This window comes from Somniosus microcephalus, chromosome 2, assembly GCF_052327205.1.
Source record: "Somniosus microcephalus isolate GS21.2 chromosome 2, FLI_Smic_1.0, whole genome shotgun sequence".
Lineage (NCBI taxonomy): Eukaryota > Metazoa > Chordata > Chondrichthyes > Squaliformes > Somniosidae > Somniosus > Somniosus microcephalus.
This window is the reverse complement of record NC_140988.1, coordinates 101,826,329-101,852,835: the sequence shown is the minus strand read 5'-3', so window position 1 is coordinate 101,852,835 and position 26,507 is coordinate 101,826,329. Positions and strand designations below refer to the sequence as shown.

The following is a 26,507-nucleotide window of genomic DNA, read 5'->3' as shown; positions in this document are numbered from 1 at the left end:
AATATATATTGTGAATAACTGGGGTCCTAGCACCGATCCCTGCGGTACCCCACTAGTCACTGCCTGCCACTCGGAAAAAGACCCGTTTATTCCAACTCTTTGCTTCTTGTCTGCCAACCAGTTCTCTATCCAAGTCAGTACCTTACCCCCAATCCCATGTGCTTTAACTTTGCACGCTAATCTCTTATGCGGGACCTTATCGAAAGCCTTCTGAAAGTCCAAATACAGCACATCCACTGGTTCTACCTTATCTATTCTACCAGTTACATCCTCAAAAAATTCCAGTAGATTAGTCAAGCACAATTTACCATTTGTAAATCCATGTTGACTTTGTCAGATCCTGTCACTGTTTTCCCAAGTGCTCTGCTATTACATCTTTTATAATGGACTCTAGCATTTTCCCCACTACCGATGTCAGGCTTACTGGTCTATAATTCCCCGTTTTCTCTCTACCACCTTTTTTGAATAGTGGGGTTACATTAGCTACCCTCCAATCCATGGGAACTGTTCCAGAGTCCATAGAATTTTGGAAGATGACCAGCAATGCATCTACTATTTCTAGGGCCACTTCCTTAAGTACCCTAGGCTGTAGATTATCAGGCCCTGGGGATTTATCGGCCTTAAATCCCATCAATTTCCCTAACACCATTTCCCTACAAATACTGATTTCATTCAGTTCCTCCCTCTCATTAGACCTTATGTTCCCCGACATCTCTGGGAGGTTATTTGTGTCCTCCTTTGTGAAGACAGAACCAAAGTATGTATTTAATTGGTCTGCCATTTCTTTGTTCCCCATTATAAATTCCCCTGATTCTGACTGCAAGGGACCTACGCTTGATTTCACCAATCTTTTTCTCTTCACATATCTATAGAAGCTTTTACAGTCAGTTTTTATGTTCCCTGCAAACTTACTCTCATACTCTATTTTCCCCCTCTTAATTAATCCCTTTGCCCTCCTTTGCTAAATCCTAAACTGTTCCCAATCCTCAGGTTTGCTGCTTTTTCTGCCAATTTATACGATCAGAGCGGGCCTGCGTGGGAACACTGAGCATCGGCGGCAGTTAAAACCAGTGGCAGTGAGTGAGGAGCAGCCCGACCAGAGCGGGCCTGCATGGGAACACTGAGCATCGGCGGCAGTTAAAACCGGCGGCAGTGAGTGAGGAGCAGCCCGACCAGAGCGGGCCTGCGTGGGAACACTGAGCATCGGCGGCAGTGAGTCAGGAGCAGCCCGACCAGAGCGGGCCTGCGTGGGAACACTGAGCATCGGCGGCAGTTAAAACCGGCGGCAGTGAGTGAGGAGCAGCCCGACCAGAGCGGGCCTGCGTGGGAACACTGAGCATCGGCAGCAGTTAAAACCGGCGGCAGTGAGTGAGGAGCAGCCCGACCAGAGCTTAAGGAAGTGGCCCTAGAAATAGTAGATGCATTGCTGGTCATCTTCCAGAACTCGACAGACTCTGGAACGGTACCCATGGATTGGCAGGTAGCTAATGTTACCCCACTATTCAAAAAAGGTGGTAGTGAAAAGGCAAGGAATTATAGACCGGTAAGCTTGACATCGGTAGTGGGGAAAATGCTAGAGTGCATTATAAAAGATGTAATAGCAGAGCACTTGGAAAGCAGTGACTGGATCGGACAAAGTCAACATGGATTTACAAAACGTAAATCATGCTTGACTAATCTACTGGAATTTTTTGAGGATGTAACTGGTAAAATAGATAAGGGATGTGGTGTATTTGGACTTTCAGAAGGCTTTCGATAAGGTCCCGCATAAGAGATTAGCATGCAAAATTAAAGCACATGGGATTGGGGGCAAGGTATTGACTTGGATAGAGAACTGGTTGGCGGACAGAAAGCAAAGAGTTGGAATAAACGGGTCGTTTTCCGAGTGGCAGGCAGTGACTAGTGGGGTACCGCAAGGATCGGTCCTAGGGCCCCAGCTGTTCACAATATATATTAATGATCTGGACGAGGGAATTGGATGTAAAATTTGCAGATGACACAAAGCTGGGTGGGAGGGTATGCCGTGAGGAGGATGTGGTGAAACTCCAGCACGATTTGGACAGGTTGGGTGATTGGGCAGAAACATGGCAAATGCACTATAATGTGGATAAATGTGAGGTTATCCACTTTGGTGGCAAAAACAGGAAGGCAGATTATTATTTGAATGGCAATAGATTGGGAGAAGGGGAAGTGCAAAGAGACCTGGGTGTTCTTGTACACCAGTCGCTGAAGGTAAGCATGCAGATGCAGCAGGCGGTTAAGAAGGCAAATGGTATGTTGGCCTTCGTAGCAAGAGGGTTCGAGTACAAGAACAAGGATGTCTTGCTGCAGTTGTACAGGGCCTTGGTGAGACCACACCTTGAGTATTGTGTGCAGTTTTGGTCACCTTACCTGAGGAAGGACGTACTTGCCATGGAAGGAGTGCAGCGAAGATTCACCAGGCTGATACCTGGGATGGCAGGAATGACGTATGAGGAGAGATTGTGTCGATTGGGCTTATACTCACTGGAGTTTAGAAGATTGAGAGGGGATCTCATCGAAATCTATAAAATTCTGTCAGGCCTGGACAGACTAGATGCAGGAAGGATGTTTCTGATGGCCGGGGTGTCCAGAACCAGGGGTCATAGTCTAAGGATAAGGGGTACGCCATTTAGGACTGAAATGAGGAGGAATTTCTTCACCCAGAGAGTGGTGAACCTGTGGAATTCTCTGCCACAGAGGGCGGTGGAGGCCAGTTCATTAAGTATATTCAAGAAAGAGTTGGATATATTTCTTAAGGCTAAAGGGATCAAGGGATATGGGGAGAAGGCAGGGACAGGGTACTGACTTTGGAGGATCAGCCATGATCTCATTGAATGGCGGAGCAGGCTCGAAGGGCCGAATGGCCTACTCCTACTCCTATCTTCTATGTTTCTATGTTTCTCTCCTTGGATCTTATGCTATCCCTAATTTCCCTTGTTAGCCACAGTTGAGTCATCTTTTTTGTTTTATTTTTATGCCAAGCAGGGATGAACAAATTCTGTAGTTCATCCATGCGATCTTTAAATGTTTGCCATTGTCTATCCACCGTCAACCCTTTAAGTAACGTTCCTCAATCCATCCTACCCAACTCACGCCTCATACCATCGTAGTTTCCTTTATTTAAATTCAGGACCCTAGTCTCTGAGTCAAATACTTCACTCTCCATCTTAATGAAGAATTCTATCATATTATGTCCCTCCATTTTAGTTGGTGCCTTTAGCTCCTGGACTTTATGTCTAAAGCTTTTCACATAAATATTGCAACTCTAGCCCTTTCATATTCCTCAGTGCTCATTTTCCTTTATTTTCTTATTCATTATTATTCTCCTTAATTTCTTTACTATTTGCCCCAAGGTATGTTTCTCCAATCCCTGCCCCAGCTTACGTTTTAGACTGATTTGCCCCATCACTGTACTTATTCTGCAGAGCAGTACTGAGGGAGTGTTGCACTGTTGAAGGTGCCGTCTTTTGGATGAGACATTAAACTGATGCCGCAACTGCCTGATCAAGTGTTGTAAAATATCCCAGCTTCCTATTTGAACATCTAATCCTCTACGGCTGCTTCTACTGAGCAGAATACCATTATATGGCAAAAAATGAAGTTCTTGGATTAGCCAGCGCTAATGATTTAATTTCTTGTAACAGTGGGCACAACTTACGTAAATAGCTACTGTACTCCTTTACATGTCAAATTTACAATGCAATAGAAGGGAACATTTATTTCCCTAAACAAAGTAGCCCTTATGACTCTGACTGTACACAGATATGTGTCGGAGTAACCTAATGAAGGCCTAGTCTCGCAGCGATGTCCTTCAGCACTCGGCCAGCTTGGCAAGTGGTGATACTAACAAGCCACACTTGATGATGAACATTGGCGTCTCCCGCCCAGATTACATTCTGTGCCCTGACTTCCCTCAGAGCTTCCTCCAAATGATGCTCACGTGGAGGAGTACGGAATCATCAGTTGTGGGAAGGGGGGCAGTAGGTGGTGATCAGCAGGAGATTTCCTTCACCTGAAGCCAATGAGACATTATGGTGTACGGAGTCCCAGGGCCACTCCCACCCTAGCAGTGGCACAGGACATACCCAGAGATGGAGAGAGATGAATCTGGGATGCTGTTTGATAGAGATGACAGAGTGCAACAATGTCAAGCTGTTACTGGATTTGTCTGTGGGAAAGTGCTCCCAACATGGGCACCAGTTCCCAGATGTTGGTAAAGAGGACTTTGCAAGGTTGGCTTGGCTGAATGCGCTCAGGTCTTGCCCAGATACAATACCCGGGTCATTGCTGATAGGTCAGCCCAATTTCTTCTTTTTTTAACGTAAGCGATTGCTTACAACTGATTGGCTTGTTAAGCCACTTCAAAAGGGAATTACGAGTCAACCATATCTTGTGGCACTGGAATCAGCCTGGGTAGAGTGGCAGGCTCCCTTTCCGGAGGGAAGTTAGTGGTCCAGTTGGATTTTTATGACAATGCGGTAGCTTTGATAGTTACTTTTCTGGTCCTAGCCCATAAGTTACCAAAAATAACCTTTCAATGAGTTAGCAATTGATAAGCTTCCCTCCAAAAGATTTACTAAGTAAAGGCATCACCTTACATAGACAGAAACAGGCCATTCGGCCCAACAGGTCCATGTCGGTGATTATGCTCCACACGAGCTTCCTCGCACCCTTCTTCATCTAACCCCATCAACATATCCCTCTATTCCTTTCTCCCTTGTGTTTATCTAGCTTCCCCTTAAATGCATCTATGCTAGTCGCCTAAACTACTCCTTGTGGTAGCAAGTTCTACATTCTAACCATCTCTGCATTGTATAGGTCACTGGTGAGGCCAAATTTAGCTGGTGTACCACTAGGCAAAAAAGACCAGAAAGTTGCATGCTCAGTTTCCAGTTTGTGTTGATGTAGCAGAGCTCAGCAAGGACACCAGCTGGGTAATCATTCAGCTGAAGCTCTGTAACCGTAGACTAGACCATTATCAGTTTACTCCAGTGAAGCCTTAATTCCAAGGTTCTCGCTCATGATCATTATCCAGTGCTTTGTGTTACAAGTAGATATTTAATTTCATTACCCATAACTTAATCTAGATCAAGTAAGTAGTCAAGAATCTAAATTGTAAACTAAGTTACTTAACTACAAATTTAATTCAAGTTAATTAAATAGAATAAGGTCATATAGGGATGGCAGTGCAGGTGGTGTGCCTCAACTGCAGCATGTGGGAGTTTGTGGGCAATGACTATCTCCAACAAGCAAGAGTCTTATCACCGCCCCTTGACATTCAACGGCATTACCATTGCCGAATCCCCCACCATCAACATCCTTGGGGTCACCATTGACCAGAAACTTAACTGGACCAGCCACATAAATACTGTGGCAACAAGAGCAGGTATTCTGCGGCGAATGTCTCACCTCCTGACTCCCCAAAGCCTTTCCACCATCTACAAGGCACAAGTAAGGTGCGTCATGGAATATTCTCCACTTGCCTGGATGAGTGCAGCTACAACAACACTCAAGAAGCTCGACACCATCCAGGACAAAGCAGCCCGCTTGATTGACAACCCATCCACCACCAGCGTACCATGGCTGCAGTGTGTACCATCTACAAGAGGCACTGCAGCAACTCGCCAAAGCTTCTTCGGCAGCACCTCCCAAACCCGCGACCTCTTCCACCTAGAAGGACAAGGGCAGCAGGCGCGTGGGAACACCACCACCTCCAAGATCCCCTCCAAGTCCCACACTATCCTGACTTAGAAGTATATCGCCGATCCTTCATCGTCACTAGGTCAAAATCCTGGAACTCCCTACCTAACAGCACTGTGCAAGGACCTTCACCACATGGACTGCAGCGGTTCAAGAAGGCAGCTCACCACCACCATCTCAAGGGCAATTAGGGATGGGCAATAAATGCTGGCCTTGCCAGCGACGCCCACATCCCATAATAAAAAATAACAGATGCATTAATAGCAGAGATAGAAATTAATAGATTTGATCCAATAGCCATTAGAGAGATGTGGTTGCAAAGTGACCAAGGTTGTGAGCTAAATATTCCAGGCTACTTAACTTTTAGAAGAGATAGGCAAAATGGAAAAGGAGGCAGGGTAGCTCTGATAATAAAGGATGGAATTAAAGACAGTAGAGTAAAAGAATCTTAGCTCCGAAAATCAAGAAGTAGAATCAGTTTGAGTGGAGCTAAGAAACAGCAAGGGGCAGAAAACATTGGTGGGAGTTGTTTATAGGCGCCCAAACAGTAGTTGTAATGTAGGACAGAGTATAAATCAGGAAATTAGAGGCGCATGTAACAAGGGTAATACAGTAATCATGGGGGATTTTAATCTACATATAGACTGGGCAAACCAAATTTGCAGTAATAGTGTGGAGGACAAATTCATGGAATGTATGCAAGTTAGTTTTCTAGATCAGTGTGTTGAGGAACCAACTACAGAACAGACTATTTTAGATCTAGTATTGTGCAATGAGAAAGGCTTCATTAATAACCTTGTAGTAAAGGGGTCCTCAGGGAAGAGTGACCATAATATGATAGAATTTTATATTGAGTTTGAAAGTGATTTAGTTAAATCTGAAACTAGCCTCGTAAATCTAAACAAAGCAAACTACGTAGGCATGAGGGGCGAGTTGGCTAAGGTAGATTAGGAAACTACATTAAAAGATATGACGGCAGACAAGCAATGGCTAGTATTTAAAGAATTAACACATAATTTACAACAAATATACTTTCCTTTAAGCCACAAAAACCCCACAGGAAAAGTGGCCCAATCGTGGCTAACAAGAGGTTAAAGATAGTATTAGATCAAAGGAAGAGGCTTATAATCTTGCCAAAAAGAGCAGCAAGCCTGAGGATTGGGAGGATTTTAGAATTCAGCAAAGGAGGACCAAGAAATTGATAAAGAAAGGGAAAATAAAATGAGAGTAAACTAATGCGAGACATAAAAACAGACTGTAAAAGTTTCTATAGATATGTAAAAAGGAAAAGATTAGCGAAAGTAAATGTGGGTCCCTTACAGGCTGAGACAGGAGAAATTATAATGGGGAATAAGGAAATGACAGAGAAATTAAACAAATACTTTGTGTCTGTCTTCACGGAAGAAGACGCAAAAAACCTCCCGGAAATAGTGGAGAACCAAGGGTCTAACGAGAATGAGGAACTGAAAGAAATTAGTATTAGTAAAAAAATAGTACGGAATAAATGAATGGGACTGAAAGCTGATAAATCCACTTGACCTGATGGCCTACATCCTAGGGTTTTGAAAGAGTTGGCAATAGAGATAGTGGATGCATTGGTTGTCATTTTCCAAAATTCCATAGATTCTAGAATGGTTCCCGCAGATTGGAAGGTAGCAAATGTAACCCCACTATTTAAGAAAGGAGGGAGAGAGAAAACAGGGAACTACAGACCAGTTAGCCCGACATCAGTAGTACGGAAAATGCTAAAATCTATTATTAAGGACATGGTAACGGCACTTAGAAAATAATAATAGGTTTGGGCAGAGTCAACATGGATTTATGAAAGGGAAATCATGTTTGATGAATCCATTAGAGTTTTTGAGGTTGTAACTAGCAGAATAGATAAGGTGGAACCAGTGGATGTGGTGTATTTGGATTTTCAGAAGGCATTCGATAAGGTGCCACACAAGAGGTTATTAAACAAAATTAGGGCTCATGGGATTGGAGGTAATATACTAGCATGGAATGAGGATTGGTTAACGGACAGTAGGACAGAGAGTAGGAATAAACTGGTCATTTTCGGGTTGGCAGGCTGTAACTAGTGGGGTACCACAAGGATCAGTGCTTGGGCCTCAGTTATTCACAATTTATATCAATGATTTGGATGAGGGGACCAAATGTAATATATCCATGTTTGCTGATGATACAGAGCTAGGTGGGAACATAGGTTGTGAGGAGGATGCAAAGAGGCTTCAAGGGGATATAGACAGGCTAAGTGAGTGGGCAAGAACATGGCAAATGGAATATAATGTGGAGAAATGTGAAGTTATCCACTTTGGTAGGAAAAATAGAAAAGCAGAATATTTTTTAAATAGTGAGAGATTGGGAAATGTCGGTGTTCAGAGGGACCTGGGTGTTCTTGTACACGAATCACTGAAAGTTAACATGCAGGTACAGCAAGCAATTAAGAAAGCAAATGGTATGTTGGCCTTTATTACAAGAGGATTTGAGTATAAGAGTAACAATGTCGTATTGCAATTATATAGGGCCCTGGTGAGACCACACCTGGAGTATTGTGTACAGTTTTGGTCTCCTTACCTAAGGAAGGATATACTTGCCAAAGTGGGAGTGCAACGAAGGTTCACCAGACTGATTCCTGGGATGGGCGGGATTGTTCTATGAGGAGAGATTGTGTAGACTAGGCCTATATTCTCTGGAGTTTAGAAGAATGAGAGGTGATCTCATTGAAACATACACAATTCTTACAGGGCTTGACAGGGTAGATGCAGGGAGGATGTTCCCCCTGGTTGGGGAGTCTAGAACCAGGGGTCACAGTCTCAGAATAAGGGGTCGGCCATTTAGGACTGAGATGAGGAGAAATTTCTTTACTCAGAGGGTGGCGAATCTTTGGAATTCTCTACCCCAGAGGGCTGTGGAGGCTCAGTCGTTGAGTATATTCAAGACAGAGATCGCTAGACTTTTGGATATTAAGGGAATCAAGGGACATGGGGATAGTGCAGGAAAGTGAAGTGGAGGTAGAAGATCAGCCATGATCTTATTGAATAGCGGAGCAGGCTCAAGGGGCCGAATGGCCTACTCCTTCTCCTGTTTCTTTTGTAACTCCTGCTGGAACATGCGTGGAAATTGCATGAAAACAGGAATGAGTTCCGCTGTGATGGCCTCCGTCTGAGCTGGCTGCCAATACTGACCATTAAGGCTCACACACTGAGGTACTGGAGGGCCGCTGCTACTCGTAAAGCTGTAGCCCAGGATGAACTAGCGCCTTCAGGAGAGGGCGGGGAAAACAAAAAATCAAAACAAAACTATTGTGTAATATAGTAGCAGTGTAGATAAAGGATGGGAGAGCCTAACTGAAGTAAACATGAGCGCAGCTGGTTCTGATCTAGTCTGTGGAACAGGCCATCAGCCTGATCATTAACCCCCTCCTGCCTGCACGTACTGTGCTGGACTAACAGCATGCAATGTGAGCAGAAGCACTCTATGTTGGTGTGCTGTAAATGGCTAATCCACAATAAAAGGTCACCATTTCCTTAGTAAGCTTTTGCATTGGTCTAAATTCATGCCCCATAGAGTTTCATGCCTGATGTGGTTTCATGCACAAATACCTTCATTCCAATCTTCTGACTGGATCAACAGCAGGAACTCGTAAATCCATTCAGAGTACAGTACATTTACCGTAAGACATTTTGACCAGAACATCCAATGCAAGGAAATGCAGTATCATCCTTTTTAAAAAAAAAGAAAAGCACTGTTGACAGGAATTGCTGCAGTCAGGAATTCATGGCTTCCCAAACAGAAACACTCGCTGTAAACAGTCTTTCCACTCAGCACTTTCCCGTGTGGTGAGTGTAAAGTCTGTGGGTTGTTTAGTTAATTAATACACAGACTCCAAGAGTAACTTAAAACAGGACTTTACTATTCGAAGGTCAGGGCGAATCTGCCCAATAAATCCTGACACAACACTTATATACTGGTGTGGTCACCGTCGGTATTACAGTATACAGAAGCCAAACAAAGTAGTGCCACACCTAAAATAGTTCTCTTAAAGGTGAACGGTTACATACAATAGTTCTCTTAAAGGTAGACGGGTACATACACTACAATCCTCCCTTTTTAGCTTACAACATACTTATTCCCCATTAAACATAACATATAATCAACTTCATGTAAAACAATTCACAGATATAGTCTCTGCGGGAAACAGTTCACAGATTCAGTCTCTGTGGGAACAGTTCACAGATTCAGTCTCTGGTCTTGACTCGGTCCGAACAACATCTCTGTGGTGTAGCCGGTTCACATTTCTAGCGTGACTCATCCAATAGTCTTTCCCTTGGCTTAACAGCTTGAACTTCCGTCCTGCTGAACCAGCAGTGCTGACTTTTACAAACAGCTGGACTGCCTTGGTAATTTTTCCTACTTTCCAACTGATTTGGCCCCCTTCGTAGGGCCCACGTGCATGATCTGATAGAAGTGATAATGATTTAGATGGTTATCGTCTTCTGCTTCGTCTTTTTCTTTTCTGCTTCTTGGAGACTCTCGGGGCTCCCTTATCCGCTGCCAGCTGTAGCGCCACCATCTCCCTATGTTCCTTAGACTTTAAGTGCTTCATCCTGATTTCTGCACTTTGGGAGTTTTCATCACAAGCTGGGCAGACCAAGTCATCGTAATATTCCGTGTCACTCAACAGGTCATGGTAATATTCGGTGTCGTCCTGAGCTAGTCTAGCGAGAGGGCCTGCTACTTCTTCCTTACCCAACTGGACGTTAGCCGACTGTTGTTCCCTCCCTAGACATCTTTCCTGAAGAGACTTCTTCATGCGTTCATATTCATCCCGCTCTTCCTGGGTTTCCTGCCAATCCTTCACTAATGACCTCATTTGTGATTCCAATACTTCCCCTTCCATCGGGGATTGATTGATCGGGCTATTCAATCCTTCTACTGGAGCAGCTGTTTCAACATTCTGTAGTTCACATTGACGTGATTCAGCGTACTTTCGGCAGCCCCGTAAAATCTGTGTTGCAACCTCAACTATTCCCCAAACTTTTGAGAGCTCCGAACCCCTTCCCTTTGAAGATTGAAGCTCGTGTTCAAATGGTTCCCATTGCAGAGTCTTGTCTCTCAGCATATGAAGGAGTTGGCTGACCGTTAACTCTTCCACGGGGACCCTGTGGATCAGAGTCTTCTCCATTTCATCCACCTTTTCCTCCAATGCTTTCGCCTTTTTTTCCTCTTGTACTTTGGCTTTAAGCGCTCGGAGAAGTTGCGCCTTGATGCTCTCTAGCTCATGTTCAGGGGCCATTCTTACAGTCTCTGTTTTTCTTACAGTTGCCTTTTCTTTCACTGAAAGAATTCCCAGTTGAATCTGTTCTTCAAGTTGTTGAACCTCGGTCATTGCCGCCTCATATTTGTCTTGGGTTTCCTTCAATATTTTTATGAGTTCTTGGACATCTTGACTTTCATGTTCTGCCATGTCTTTCACCTCTAATTTCTCATCTATGGATGGAACTTCTACCGATGAGTCTGTCTTGGCCTTGAGCTCATCAAGAATTTCCTGCAGCCTTTGGACTTCTTGCTCATGTTCAACCTTTAGTTGCTCATATGCTTCCACTGAAACTAGCTTTTCGGAGGTTGCCGAGTTAACCCCCTCCAGGATTGTAGCCTGGGCCTGTTCATACTGTTCCTTCAACTTCTCAAACTCTGCTTGTAAGGAGTCGTAGAGAAGAACTGGAATAAAATCCTGGCTTCCTGAAGATTCCTCTTCATTTGCTTCTTTCTGCAAATATTCTAACTCCTGAACATCATAAGGGAGATGTGATCGGTGATTGGTCACGATGGCTCTATGGTCGCTCTCTGCTTGAGCTAGCTGCTTCTGTTGTCTTTCCAGATTCTCCCATTCGGTGTCATAGAACTTTTTCATTGTTTTCATCCCTTGTACGAGACGGTAACTCAATTGTTCTAATTGTTGTCGTAATTTGAAATAAAGTTGAGTCCGAGCTCGGTGTTCTTCCGTCATGGATATGTCCTTAAACTGAACAGACTCAGAATTCTCTGTCAAAATATGTTGTCGTTGTTTGGTGGAGATCTGTTCTGAAACTTTGTTCTTCTCTGGAGCATAAGCCTTTCTGCATGCCTTCGTTTTTCCAACCTTAGTCGGCAAGTCCATTTTAGCCTTGTCTTTCACATTTGGGTTGGTCTCATCGTCATCCGATTCAGAATCTGAGCTGATTGTCTGCACCGAGTCCTCACTCGTTATGGCTTTTAGATAGTGCCATTCCATGTCTATTTTCTTGATCCACTCCCATCCTAGAAGTGGTGGTCCTCCCTCAGGTAGTACGTATAAGTTCATTCTTGGGTGTTCTTTACCCCTATCTCTCACCTTGACTCTTATCTTTCCCATGGGGTATACTTTATGCCCCGTGTATGTCTGCAATACGAACTTGGTATCTCTCAAGGGTATATGTGAGAATAGCTGGTGGTAATCCCTTCGATTTATGACTGATAGAGCTGATCCAGTGTCCAACTCCATTTTCACTTGGACTCCAGCTATTTTTAGCATGACCCAGATAGTTTGTAGGTCAGCTTCCTTACTCACATTGTGAATTCTCAGACTACCCAGCTCCTGGCCGTTTGGGTCCGAGTCCGAATTCTGTTCGTCTGAACTCTTCTCAGCCACCTTGTGTACCTTGTTGTGCTTTTCCTGTGATGGCTTCCTTTGGTTGTTGGTCCTTTGGTTGTTGGTCTTCTTCCCTGACCGGCATACCTTAGCTATGTGACCCAGTTTGCCACATTTCCTACATTCCTGGTTCTTAAACCAGCATTGGTTCTGGTCGTGTGTTGTCTTCCCACAACGATAGCATTTTGTTGTTGTCGAGGTAATTTGATCCACACTGAGTGCCGCTGTCTTTAGCTGCATTTCCGCAGTTCCCTTCGCTGCGGCTTCGTGCGATGCTGCAATAAGGACAGCCCTGTCAAGTGTAAGGTCGTTCTCTTCGAGTAGTCGCTTTTGCGTTCCTTCCTTTGACAACCCGCACACAAACTTGTCTCGCAATGCCTCGGTCAGATTCCCTCCAAACTGGCAGTATTTCGCTAGTCTACGCAGTTCGACCAAGTATTCTGCGTTGCTTTCGTCTTTCCTTTGCGTTCTCGCATAGAATTTGAATCGTTCCGCCAACATCAACGGTGTGGGGTTCAAGTGATCCTTCAGAACAGTCACAATATCATCGAAAGTCTGATCCGCCGATTTAGCTGGTGCTAGTAGATGCTTCAAGAGCCCGTATGTCTTCGCACCCATCGAGTTTAGCAAGGTTATAGCTTTGTCATCTTCTTCTATTTTATTGGCCTCACAATAGATCTCAATGCGTTCCACATACGTGGCCCAGTCTTCTACCTCGGAATTAAAATCGTTGATGTTACCACGCTTAGGCATCTTCCTCTCTTCCTGATAACACCACGAATTATTTCTTTAAATTTTCTTTTATATTTTTTTCCAAGATGGCGGTTCCCGCGCTTATCTTCTCTCCCCGCCCACTTCAATGGCGGTTTCCCGCTTCTGTCTTCTTCCCCGCCTAATGGCGGCTTCCCGCGTTTCTTCCCTAGCGGGAGGGGTACACTTTCCCCACGGGCGACGGCCGCTGGCTTTCAGGTTCACAGCCTGCGCGTCGGCTTCAGTGCTTTCCCTTTTCTCGGCAGGGCAACCGGCGCTGGGTACACCCCGTTGACGGCGAACAGTTTCAGCCGCTGGGCTGGCTCTCGCTCAGTCTCCCTTGGTCGGCTCTGCCTCTCCCGCTCGCTCGGCTCCCAATCGCACCTCCCAGCCCTCTCGCAGTCCGGAGCTTCCCTCCCCGACTGCGGCTGAGTTTTTATATCTTCCCGCGCCTACGCTCCCGGTCGCAGCGCTTCGTGGCTTCGGTCGCTGCCCGGCCTTTTTCGCCGGTCGCGGTCTAGCTGTCTCACGACGCCGTTGCGTCCCCAGCCTGTCTGTACCACGGCTTCCTTGCTCCACGCTGCCCCAGTCTCAGCGCCTCTGGGCCCGACTTCTGTCCGGCTCCTTTCCCCCTCGACCGTGGTCGAGTGCACCGCCCTTATCCTCCGGTTATTCTTTTTACTTTTCCCTTACTCACAGTCACCGTGGCTGGCTTGCTTCTCATGCTGATCGGCTCACTCCTCACCGTGGCAGAAGGGACAGTCAGTGCCTGTTGCTGATGGAAGTCTTTGTCTCTAAATTCTTCCTCCTTTCTAGTTCTGCAGCCTCGAGTTTTCTCCCAGCAGAACGACGAGGGCGGTTGCCTCTTCTCGACGCTCGTTAACTGCTTCGGAAGTATTGTTGCCGCAGGGTACGATCGGACTCGTCGCCACTGTAAAGTCTGTGGGTTGTTTAGTTAATTAATACACAGACTCCAAGAGTAACTTAAAACAGGACTTTACTATTCGAAGGTCAGGGCGAATCTGCCCAATAAATCCTGACACAACACTTATATACTGGTGTGGTCACCGTCGGTATTACAGTATACAGAAGCCAAACAAAGTAGTGCCACACCTAAAATAGTTCTCTTAAAGGTGAACGGTTACATACAATAGTTCTCTTAAACGTAGACGGGTACATACACTACAGTGAGGACTGTCAGTCTGCCACAAAGTTTTTAACCAGACTGCGAGAAGAATTTGAACAGAGCAATCTTCATACAGGTTCTGAGTTTCTGTTTAATCAAATGGCAGGAATGATTTTTTAGTAGAGCCCTTGATGAGGTTCAAAATTCAAAAGTGAAACAAGTACACAACAATTAGGATTTTCCAAGCTTATACTGAATGTAAATGGGAGAAATAGGAAGAAGGACTGAAGCATTAAATACAGAAATAAAAGCAGAAAATGCTGGGAAAACGAACAGGTCCATCAATGTCAGGGATGCTGTGGCCAGTTGTAGCTTCCATACCACTGATATACCCACAATCAGTTATCTCAACACAGACCAGCGATTGGACTTGTGACCATCCGAGTCTGCATAACGTACCTAATCACTGAGCAACTATGGGACCCTTTATTTAAATGAACTGTAACAGATATATATATATATATAGATATAAATAATGTTGTCTATTTTTTTAATGGCGTTTATTGGATAGTCAATCACTGAAAAAACAGGCCATTAAATTAAGACAATGTCTGAAAATACTACTTTAAACATTCATTCTTCGCACGGATCATATGGTGTACATCTGCTCTGCAGGTTAAGGGTTAATACGATCTGAGGTATAGTGGGTATTGTAGCATCTCAGTGGTAGTTTGCCAGCCATGCTATAGACAAATACTGCTGTTTGCATTTTGATAACACTGTCATCCCTTCGATTGCTGCATTTTGAATATCGTTATTGAATGAAGAATTCATCACTTCAGTCACTCTTGGCTTCAATTATCCATAAAAATTAACTGGAAAACCACTTAATTCCTCTAAACTGTTCTGACTGAACAACTCTTTCAAGTTCTTACCTTGCTGTGTGCTGGGTCTGATCAGTGTTTATATTAGACAGTGAAGTATTACAGAAATAAACAGTGACCTAAAGAAAAGGCTGAAAGTAACTACTTTTAATCCAAGAGTTGTTACCAAAGTTAACAACCCACAACAACATAAAATGGGACAATGAGGAAAGGCCATTCAGGCAGTCAGAAAAGTCTCGATCCTTTCACCTTCCTATATTAAAACCATAAAATCTTTCCTAGAGTTGTTAATTACACCAAACTCATTTTGACCCTTTATTTACAGTTAATTTTAAAGAAAACACTTGAAATACAAGAGATAGTTTTCTATCCAGGCCTTTCCCATACTTTTATGGTGTCGGCACTTCAAACAATATGGTAAGTTAAAACTGTAAAAAGTCATACGATAGCAAAAAGTCATGTTTCATACAGGAGTAAGTCCCTACCCGTACTCACACTGAAACATTTTCCCTCCTCACAATCCTGGATATCTGAAAGGTAGGCAGAGCGTTGAAGTGTTGTACCACACAATGGGCCAGATTTGCTGCCAAAATAACAGCGAGTTAAAGGCGCACAGTGTTATTAGTGTGTAAAAAATCCAGCAATTTGTGGCAAGGAAGAGATACGTCATGAGTTCCGACTTGCCACAAATTGCTGGATGATTTGTGCCGCTCCACCATTAGCCTCGCAAAGTGGGATCTTGCCATCAATCTCCCCATGAATATGAAGAAATTGCTGCATTTACGCAGTAAATACAAATTAAACTTTGCCGCTGAAAGTTAGGGCTGGTACTTACCGATGCAAGGACCCTTTTAATGACGCGATTTATGTTCCTGTAATGGCAGTCAACCTCGGAGGCCCAGAAAGGGGACACTTGAAACTGTGGAGTCTCACTCCTGCAGGTAGTAAATTGTTCCTAGAGATTTGTTAAATCTAAATTTTTAATTTTTTTTCTTACTTTTCTGTCTCTTTTTCTCTCTCAATCAATCTTTAGTTCCCTCACTTTATTTCTATTTCTGTACCTGAATTGACTTTAATTCACCCAATTTCTTCTCAGTAGTTTGCTCTGTTTCTTTCCCTATCCTTAAATTTCATTGCTTAAGGAGATCGACTATTGGTCCCATCGTTCTCCAAGGTCCCAGCCGCCCCATTGACGTTGCTGCGCCGTTATCAACTCGCACTTTCAGCAACTTGCGGCGTTAAATTAATTTTTGCTTAAGAGCAAGGAAAAAAATCCAACTCACAGCGCTCACCACAAGATGCCCACTCCAGCAAATTCTGGGCCTAATATTTCTTCCCTCCACAACAAAGAATGTTTGCATTTACTGTTCCCCATAATTTTTTACCTCTCAGTTCACAATGGAACATTCCTTCCCCAACCAGGGACAGAGCGGGACACTTCATTGCTACTGTGGAGAAAACATTTTCAATCTGGACATTCTCCAGGTGTAAGCCTGGTCATCGAATGCCAACAGGCTATTCGACCACAAGAGCATTACAACCTGATTCTATCCTCACCCAATATCCACTTGCATACTTTTCCAACAGGAATGACTGGATGACAATTATGAGCAGGAATCTTTTTTGCTTTCTTACTGTCTCTATGTCTACATCCACCACAGCCCTGGCTAAGGAAGCCACCTTAGCAGAAACAGAACAGGCAGTGCATTTACTACTGAGCCATTAGGAGGGTAAGGAATTCAGTTAAATGTGGGTAAGGGGAGGTCTTTCTGTATCATTATCTTTTTAGTGATGCACTGCTAGCAAAATACCTCATACTACTCTACTATCTGTCACATGATACATGATGGTGTTTATCTTAAAATCAAGTATCAGTATTGGGTTAAAGAAAAGAAACTTTATTTCATAAGAAATAGTTGGATGTGAGTCACCAAGTACAAAAGGTCACAACGTGTACTACTTCAACCACTATACATTGTTAGTGAAAAGGCTGTAATGCAATCAATCAGGGAGGGGTTCTGCTGACGTTCAGAATCACGGAGTTTCACTCACTCTTTTCCTTGCTGGATTTCTCTTGGCCAATTTAAAGCATCGACCCCTTGTTGGAGTGTGGTTTCACAGGCACTGGTCATCATCTGGTACCTCACCCACAGGGCCATTATTGATGAACCAGTGCTAGCAGGCTATTTGATCACAGGTGCTACCACAGCCAAGCTAGATCTTATCCTCACCTGGCATCGACACACTCACATTTCCAGCAGAAGTCAGTAGGTAGTGATCACAAATGGTGACCCTGATTGATTTCCATCACCCCCGCCCCCCCACCCGCCTATCCCGTGGGCATTTAAGTAAGTTGACGCACTACTACTCCTGCCTGGATCAGTGAACTCAGCACAGACCAGGGGTCTAACCTGGGATCTGCCAGCCAAAATGGCTCAGCTACTCATTGGGTAAACTCACTGAGACATTATGGTTAATGAGGTCAACAGAATGACATCAATAATAGACAAGTCCAGGTAAGCTATAATGCAGTAGTTCAATTAAATGATGTCACATAGACCACAACAGCAAAGCTGGATCAACTTAAAAACATCAATACAGCTGACAGATTGTATTACTCTCTTAAAAACTTAAAGACAGGCGTTTGTGTTTTTTTTACACTGTATCATCCCTAATTTTTTTTTAAATGCCACGAGTGCAGTAATGTGCTCAAGGCTCCAATAAGTTCCAGCACCGAGTGGTACAACGCAAGCCCCATATCTATAATGCCCCCCACAGTAACTTCCAGTCTTAGCCAAATTGTCACGGGAGCACCATGCTCGACGTTTCCCATAGGAGAGGTATAAGATACCCTAGTCATACATACATAGGATTAGGATTTGGTTTACTCTCATATGATTACGGTTTTTACTTTCTCTTTACTTGTGGATTTGTTCTGTAGCTAGAAATAATGAAATGTTTAAAGTTGTTAATTCCCAGGATGCTTTAGGGTTTAATGTGTCAGGGTACAATTTGGCTGACTGTGCTGTTTAGCTTCTGCTGAAAGTGCAGGATGTGTGATTCCTGCCTGTTGACTTCTTTTTTGTCAATACAATGTGCTCAAGATAGCGATCGGAAGTGGGACTATAGGGCCAAGATGATTAGTTACATGCCTAGATAGTAAGCAAGTTGACACTTGGGGGGAAAAATTCGGTATCGCCCCATTTGGGGCGCCATTATTGGCCGTGCGCAAAGTTTAGTGCCTGGCGCTAATTATCGCCTCCGACAGCAAACTTGGCTTTTATCGCCCCTGGAAGTGATTGGAACGCTAAATCAGGCGCTTCACACCTGTCTTAAGGCGCAAAGGCCGAGGAGTGAGGCGCTACCTCAGAGCGCTGGCAAAGCAAGGAAGGGCAAATCAAAATAAACCTGCAAAGTGCTGCTCATTATCCAAAACTCCTTCACACAGCGTTGAATCTCCCCAGAAGTCTCTCTCTCTCTCTCTCTCTCTCTCTCTCTCTCTCTCTCAGAATGTGTGGAGCAAAAATGTCACCGACAAAAAAAGGCAGGAAGCGGTCGCCTTTAAATAGCGCTCCCCTAGTCCGTTTCTAACAGCATAACGCTCCCCTCAACCTGTCGTTGCTAGCGGCAGGCGGTAAGGCAGGGGGCGTCACTCAATATCCGGTCCGGGGCGCTAACGGGGCGTTGCGCACTCGACTGACGTCACAATCTGCCGGCGCAGGAGATCGTGGCGGTAGTGTTTAGCGCCACTGCAAAATGTCTAGTTAATTTCCCGAGTGGCGCAAACATTGCCGCGCCCGGGCGCTAGTTGCTTTGCGCCCCATTAGCGTCCTCTTAAGGCGATAACGGGAGGCACAGACAACTGAATTTTTCCCCCCTGGTGTTTTGTAGGAACTACCTCATTTCTGGGGGTCTTGTTCAGAATAACTGTTATCAGGACATAATGAATCAATTAGGACAGTGTTGGTGACTAGAGGCCGATAAAGATCTTGAGCTTTCCTTCACAATATGTAGAGAGTCAGGATCGAAAGGCTCGATGAAGGTTATGTCTCCAGCAGAGCAAGAGTGGGGTAATTGCATTTATTTCTTTGTATGTCTACAGCTTAAAGACATTGCGTGTGTCTGGACTTGATCAAATACAATAAGAGATTTACACTGCAACCGTATTTGCTGTCAGATTGCAATGTTCTTACAGAGGGAGCAAGGGAAGGAAAACATCAACCACCAGAACTTGCATTTCTACAGCACTCCTCATCTGCAGAAAATGTCGCAAAGTACTTTAAATTGAGGAATGGAAAACAGGGGAAGTTGACCAGATGGGAAAAGGGAAGACAGGGAGGCCTACAATATGCTGGGGCTGAAGGGACAGTTGAAGACAAGGATTTTGAGAAAGTTTTTGAAAGCTGGGTATGATCCAGAGAGGGAATTCCAAAGGGCAAGTGTGTCGCAAATTAACAAGCAATGCATGAGGGCATATGCCCTCAAGGGCTCTGTTTATTTCCACTCCCCCAAGAAGGATAGTCATTAGTTAGCCATTAGACTAAGGTGAACAGAATGTATCAGGATGCTTTCAAGCAGCATAGTAGCACACAACTCACCATAAAATGTGCAATATTGCCACCATCCTCCTGACCACATTATGGGCATACACCATACCCCAATGAACGGTAGTTACGCCAGCTGTTAGTATAGAACTTCGACAGCAATTGCTTGCCTCTGTGTAACCCAGTCATGATGGACCCCATCTGCTGTATAGTTGATGTGCTGCCCTTTGTAGGTCCTTCCATAGCACTGAATTCAAAATCCTTGATCTTGTTTACAAATCCGTCCATGGCATCACCCCTTCCTTTAGAACATGGGAACAGTAGACGACCATTTAGCCTCTTGAGAATGTTCCGCCATTCAATGAGACCATGGCTGATCTGTAACCTAACTCCATATACCCGCCTTTGCCTCATATTCTTTAATACCCTTGGTTAACAAAAATCAATCAATAACAGATTCAAAATTAACAATTGATCTAGCATCAATTGCCGTTTGTGAAAGAGAGTTCCAAACTTCTACTACCTTTGTGTGTAGAAGTGCTTCCTAATTTCACTCCTGAAAGGTCTGGCTCTAATTTTTAAACTACGCCCCTTAGTCCTAGAATCCCCAACCAGAGGAAATAGTTTCTATGATGCACTGGGCACCACACCTTAGGAACAATATATTGGCCTTGGAGGGAGTGCAGTATGATGGGGTCCATCATGACTGGGTTACACAGGGGCAAGCAATTGCTGTTGAAGTTCTATCCACCTTAACAGTTCCCCTTAATATCTTGAAAACTTAAATCAAATCACCCCTTAATCTTCTAAATTTTAGGGAATACAACCCAAGTTTGTGAAGTCTCGCCTCGTAATTTAACCCTTGGAGCCCAGATATCATTCTGGTAAATCTATACTGCACTCCCTCCAAGGCCGATATATTGGCCCAGTAATTCCGGTCCCAACGCGTGAGTATGGACGGGGTACTCACGCGTGGGCCCGTTGGAAGTGCCGGATTTCAGCATGCACAGCGCATGCGCGGGAAACCGGCATTTCCTCCAAGGGGTTCAGAGGTCCAACGCGTGCGTGCAGGACTCTGCGCGCACGTGTTGAACTTCCTTCTTTGACAGGTTTGCCCGTGTGTAAGGGCCTCAACTTTTTAGAAATGTAAAAAGGAGACGCAAGGACTTGACTCTTTAAGGTAAGTGGTCTATTATTTAAAATTATAACATTTTTTCCACAGCTTTATTGTTTTTAAGGACTTTACAGTAAGGTAAGTTTATTTTTAGACCCGATTTCTTAAAAAAAAAATTTTTTCAAAAATTTGATTAATTGTTTAAAATAGTTTTTTAAAGTTATTTATAGTTCATTTAATTAGTGGGATGTTTTTTAAAATTTTATTTAAAGTTTAAGTAGTGTTTTGGGCACCCGTAGTTTTCATGAGTTTGACAGTTCTTACTATCAAACTCATGAATGAAGTTTTCCCTCCCCTGATTGGCTGCCCAGTGCTCACCTGATCCCAGCCGGCACATCGAACTAACTACGCCGCTGGATCAGGCAAGCACAGCGCGCCGACAGCTGAACCGGGCCAGTGACAGGAATTCCAAGCAGGCCCAGGCTTCAGCTGTCGGCGCGCCGGGTAAGTGCACATCGGGGGCTTGCACGCACGGCAAGCCCCCGAACCTAATTTCTGGGCCATTGTTCCTAAGGTGTGGTGCCCAGGGCATCACAAAGATGCTTTGTGACCTATTCCAGCTCTATTTCCCAGCCCTTGTCCTTCAGTCTTCCAATTCTGGCCTTATTGTGCATCTCTCCCCTTACTCTGACCACAGGCATCAGCGTGTTCAGCCATCTTTGCCCTACTCTCTGGAACTTCCTCCTTAAACCCTGCCTGCCCTCAAAAGCCTCCTTCACCATGCTTTTGACCATCTGCCTTAACTATTTTTTCTCAACATCCATTGCTCCTCTGTGCAGCACCTCAGGACATTTACTATGTGCTAAATGCTGTACAAATGGAAGTTGTTGCTGTTGAAGACAACATACAGCTTATGTTATCAGCAAGAGAGTAGCATATAAAAAACATGGAGACTAAGGATTGAGCCATTAGGCATTTCAGGGGTGATGGTGTAGGCAGAGAAGAAGTAGTCAATGGAGGTAATACCCTGTATAATGTCTACATTGCAAAAGATACAAGCTGAACCAAGAGAGAGCAATGAACAGCTGGTTCAAGAGGAGAATTTGAAAAGTCGCAGAAGAAAGGTGTTACATTCCCCATGAGCCATAGGCTGATATAAACTTTTTGACTGTTAGCTGCTAAGTGAAACAAATCCATTGGCAGGATAGGTGCACCAACGTCAGTTTTCTCGCTCAGGCCAACATCCCCAGCATCGAGGCTTTGACCACGCGCGATCAGCTCCGATGGACGGGCCACATCGTCCGCATGCCCGATATGAGATTCCAAAACATGCGCTCTACTCGGAGCTCCGACACGGCAACAGAGCCCCTGGTGGGCAGAGGAAACGCTTCAAGGACACCCTCAAAGCCTCCTTGAAAAAGTGCAATATCCCCACTGACACCTGGGAATCCCTGGCCCAAGACCGCACAAAGTGGAGAAGAAGCATCCGGGAAGGCGCCGAACACCTCGAGTCTCTTCACCAGGAGCAAGCAAAAGCCAAGCACAAACAGCGGAAGAAGCGCACGTCAATCCAAGCACCCCACCCACCTGCCCCTTCAACCACCGTCTGCCCCACCTGTGACAGAGACTGTAGGTCCCGCATTGGACTCATCAGTCACCTGAGACCTCATTTTTAGCGTGGAAGCAAGTCATCCTTGGTTCCGAGGGACTGCCTAAGAAGAAGAAATGCAGTAGACACAGGTCAAAGGATAATAAAGGTGATGGCGATGCAGGACTTTAAAGCACATGGCATCATATGGCAGATACAACCCATGTTTTATCTTTAGAGTGGATTACTGGGATATATATTGCACATTATATAATATTCAGAAGTATTATATCTGTAAACAGTACATATTATTTCAAAGTAAAACCCTCACTTCCTGTTACACCCCTCCATACTAATGTTAAATATTTCACCTTTCTGTCAAATGATACACAGAAAAACTTGTCATCCTTAATGGTGGCAGTTATGGAAAACATACTGCAATGACAAATCTTCAGAGAGGTAATACAAAACTGAGATATGTCTTAGAACTAAATTACATGGAGTGTGAATAACAGTATAAACTACTTGAGCTTCACTCTCACGATTTATTGTACTTCAGACATCATTTATTCTCAATACAAAATATATATATCAGGGTACGCATCAGAGGTTAGTGATTTAAACAAAATAACCTCACGGGCACAAGCTTCCTTATAACTCATTGGATAAAAGCATTGTGTAGTGTGAAAATGAGTCAAAGAGACCAGAAAAATCCTATGTTTGATTCCTACTCTCTGCCAATCTCAATTTTACAACTGGCCTCTCTTTTTGCTCATGCTAGCCAGTGATTCCTGAAGGAAAGTGACTACATGGACTTGGGTGAGAATAAAATTGAGGTCAGCCTTGATGCTCTCCATCACTAACGAGCCTGTTGACATATGCTCAGGAATTGTGCCTGTGGAACTGTATCCCAGCATGAGTTAGGTCAAAAGAAAATCAGGAAAATTGAAAGGCGCAAAAAAAACTAAGTGTTAGCAACCATATAACTCATGAGGTCTACAGGTGTAATTACATTATGATAATCACAAGTGGTTGATTTTGTTTTAACTGCTAGTCCTTTCAGTTCATTCTGTTAATACAGTGCACTAAGCAGGATCTTTTTAAAAGTAACATCTTTCAACTTACTTTTCACCCATTTTTGATAGGTCTTGTTAGAGAGACATAAATGAGAGATTATGGAGTTATGAGCTGTGGCATCATCTGATATGAACACATGGATTTTAGTTGGATGCTAAAACTTAGAGCAGGAGTACAGAAAGGTTCATAAAATTCTGCCAATATTGATTTTATTTTTCTCTTTTTGTGGGAATACAAACAAACGTAATCATAAATCCAATAACTAAAGGATAGTGAATAAGTTTTTTTGGGGAGCTCCTCTGATCTGGAGGTAGAGAAAAAGTACTGAGCTATACAGACCAGGAGGTTTTGAGTTTGACTTCCTGTCTGTGCCAAACTGTCTGACCTCAGGTGGGGCAGCAGTTGAAGTGCTACAATTGGCCAGTGCTCCTGCATTAGGGAAGGGGAGAGAAATCAGCCAGGATTCCTGTTCCTGATCTCTATCCAAAGACCCCTTATGGAAAGCGTGCCTATGTGGATACCAGTTGAGAAGATGATTGAGTTCTGATGCTTTGCCCTCTACGACCAAATAGCTGCAGACACTGACTGGTATATACTTGAAGAGTGGCCTTGGGAGAGGGACCAGAGGGATGCAGGTGACCAAGGAATCATATTCCAGTAACGATCAGGAGAGCTAGGATGGAGAAAATTACCAAAAATTAAGTTACAAAAAGATTGTTCAAGGTAAAGGTCAGTAGAGGTGTAACCCACCCATTTAAATGCAACATGCATTATGTAATGTGTATACTGGCCAGAGATTTCTCCATTAGTCAATGAGTAAATGCACTTCCCAGTGTAGTGCAGTACTGAACTTCCAATCCCAGGATGGTTTTATGAGGTTAAAGTCAAGTGCTGAAGAAGTGAGGTGCAGCCAAATTTGTTGGGGTTCAGGAGTTGCTTTTGGTCCCTAGAATTACCTCTTTTTTTTCTGTTCAATACAAAATATAATTAGTAAACTAAGTAAGGAGGTAAATGTATGTTTCTGAAGAATGATTGGGTTCAGAAATGAAGGTGAATTGAATTGTCTGCACACAGGTTAGCAAGGTCCCAAACAAACTGTGTGGAGTTGGCTGGTCAATTCACCAACTCCTGATGAAAACTGTACATGTATGGACAAGATTGTGCTCAACTATGTCCTTACATCCTGTAAAATAGTCTGCTGTCATTCACTGTCCAGACTCACATTAATAGCAATTTAGCCAAGGGATTGGAGGACACATCACCCATGGAAGTAAATGGGTTTCTTTAGGAAAGTGGGTGGGTGGATACATACACTGGCTGTACTATTTCCCTGAAGTTAACAGTAGATCTCCACTGGATAAACCTGAAATGAATATCTCACAATTGTTAACTCTACTCAGTTATTATCATCACATATCAATGGCAGAAAACTTATTGTGGCCACTAAATTGCCTAAAACTGAACAAAATACACTCAATGCTACTCACCAAATGTACTGAAACATAATAATAATAATGAATATAAAACCAGCAGACACGCACAGCTGTCATGGAGTGAGTAGAGGGGAATCTGAACTCCGGGTTCCAAGGCGGAGTTACAAACTGCTGAAGCGTCGCCTTTGATGTTAGTGCTGTTTCTCCAGTGACTCAATTGCTTTTGCTGCCTTGTAATTCCTGCCCAACACTCTCCCTCCCACTGCCCCAAGCTTCCCCGCTTGTCAATGGGGCCGCATCAGCCGCCACGGAAAACTGCACCCAGAAACAACCATTTAGTTGGTCAAACAGCTCTAAAAACAGTTATTGGGGATTTGATGGACCACGCATTAAAAAAACACTTTGTGAAACACGCGAGTCCGTTTTCTGACAGTTAAAAATCAATGTTGTTCTCATTAATCTAACCCGTTATCTGTCGAAAACCTGAATGGAATTGTCACTGATGAAGAAAAAAGTGACAGGACTTTGAACCCGCCAACAAAAAAAGACCAACTCCGTCATTTACGCAACAGCTGGCCGGATTACATCTGGTAAAACTATTCTTTCACATTGATTTAAAGAGAGTGCGAGAACCGAGAGACCCTGAAAGGATCGCCCGCTTCCCTCCTTTACCTGCTGAAGAGACGCCCGGCCGCCTGCTCACCGGCGAGCGATGTCTGGAGCCGGGGTCCCTGTCGATCGCCCCTCGCACCTCCTCCTCCTCCTCTTCCTCCTCAAACCAGGCTTCCGCCATCATCATACGGAATATATTAGCGCACAGACAGCAGTCAGCGCCGCGAACACAGCCCAATCAGAGCAGCGCCGAGCCAGCGGGATTGTGTCCAACAAAACTCGCCGCCACCACCAGCACTAGCACAACACCACGAGCAACAGCGCAGCGAGCGGCCGCTCCGAGCCCTCAGTCAGCGGGGATCGCAGCCTCCTCACTCCTACCTCAACACTACACCGGGAGGAAGTCGCTACCTTTCACCAACTTCCGAAATATTCCTGTGCCAACAGGAAACTCGGCAGCCAAACTAAAACAAAAGGTGGCGGTAGCGTCTGGAGCTGACTTTCGCCCATCCAAATCAAACGTGTTAACTTTTCGAGAAAGTATGCCGTTGGCAGAGATTTCTCGTGTTGCTGTTGGTTCTGGCGTGGACAAACAAAAAACACAATCACAATAATGTGTTTATGAAACAACATGTTTCTGGTACAATGACTCAGATCAAGTTGTGTGGTGTAAAACCTTTGTAGAAATAAACTCTTTTTCATGCAATAGATAAACTGGCCCTGAAAATTTTCAGCATGCACTCCTGGTGCCCACTGGAGTTTGTGGGTGCAGTGCAATGGCACCTAATTTGCATGGCAGGCACATGCACCACTACAGGGGCATCTCTGGCATCCAACTGCCCCATGCATCCAGGAAATCTGGTGCTTGCCCGCCATTTAGGAGGAGAAATTGCCCAGGTCACCCTAACATCAGCCAAAAAAAAAATCTCACTTCTGTGGCCTGGACTCCACCCAGTTTCACCCATCTGGAAGCTGATCAACC

The 26,507-nt window shown here is 44.3% G+C and overlaps 1 protein-coding gene across 5 annotated transcripts in view; it reads right to left on the bottom strand.

Moving 5' to 3' along the window:
• Positions 1 to 25,913, bottom strand: part of sh3d19 (SH3 domain containing 19) — a 199,742-nt gene extending 173,829 nt beyond the window's left edge. For 2 of the 5 annotated variants that reach the window (XM_086011731.1, XM_086011750.1), the window contains exon 1: positions 25,586 to 25,912. In XM_086011731.1, coding sequence (XP_085867857.1) covers positions 25,586 to 25,712 — 127 coding nt within the window. In that variant the 5' untranslated portion in view covers positions 25,713 to 25,912. Of the gene's footprint in view, positions 1 to 9,329; positions 9,439 to 25,585 lie in introns of those variants that run through there. The other 3 variants (XM_086011738.1, XM_086011755.1, XM_086011743.1) reach the window with 3 other exon arrangements.
• Positions 25,914 to 26,507: the final 594 nt, after the last annotated feature.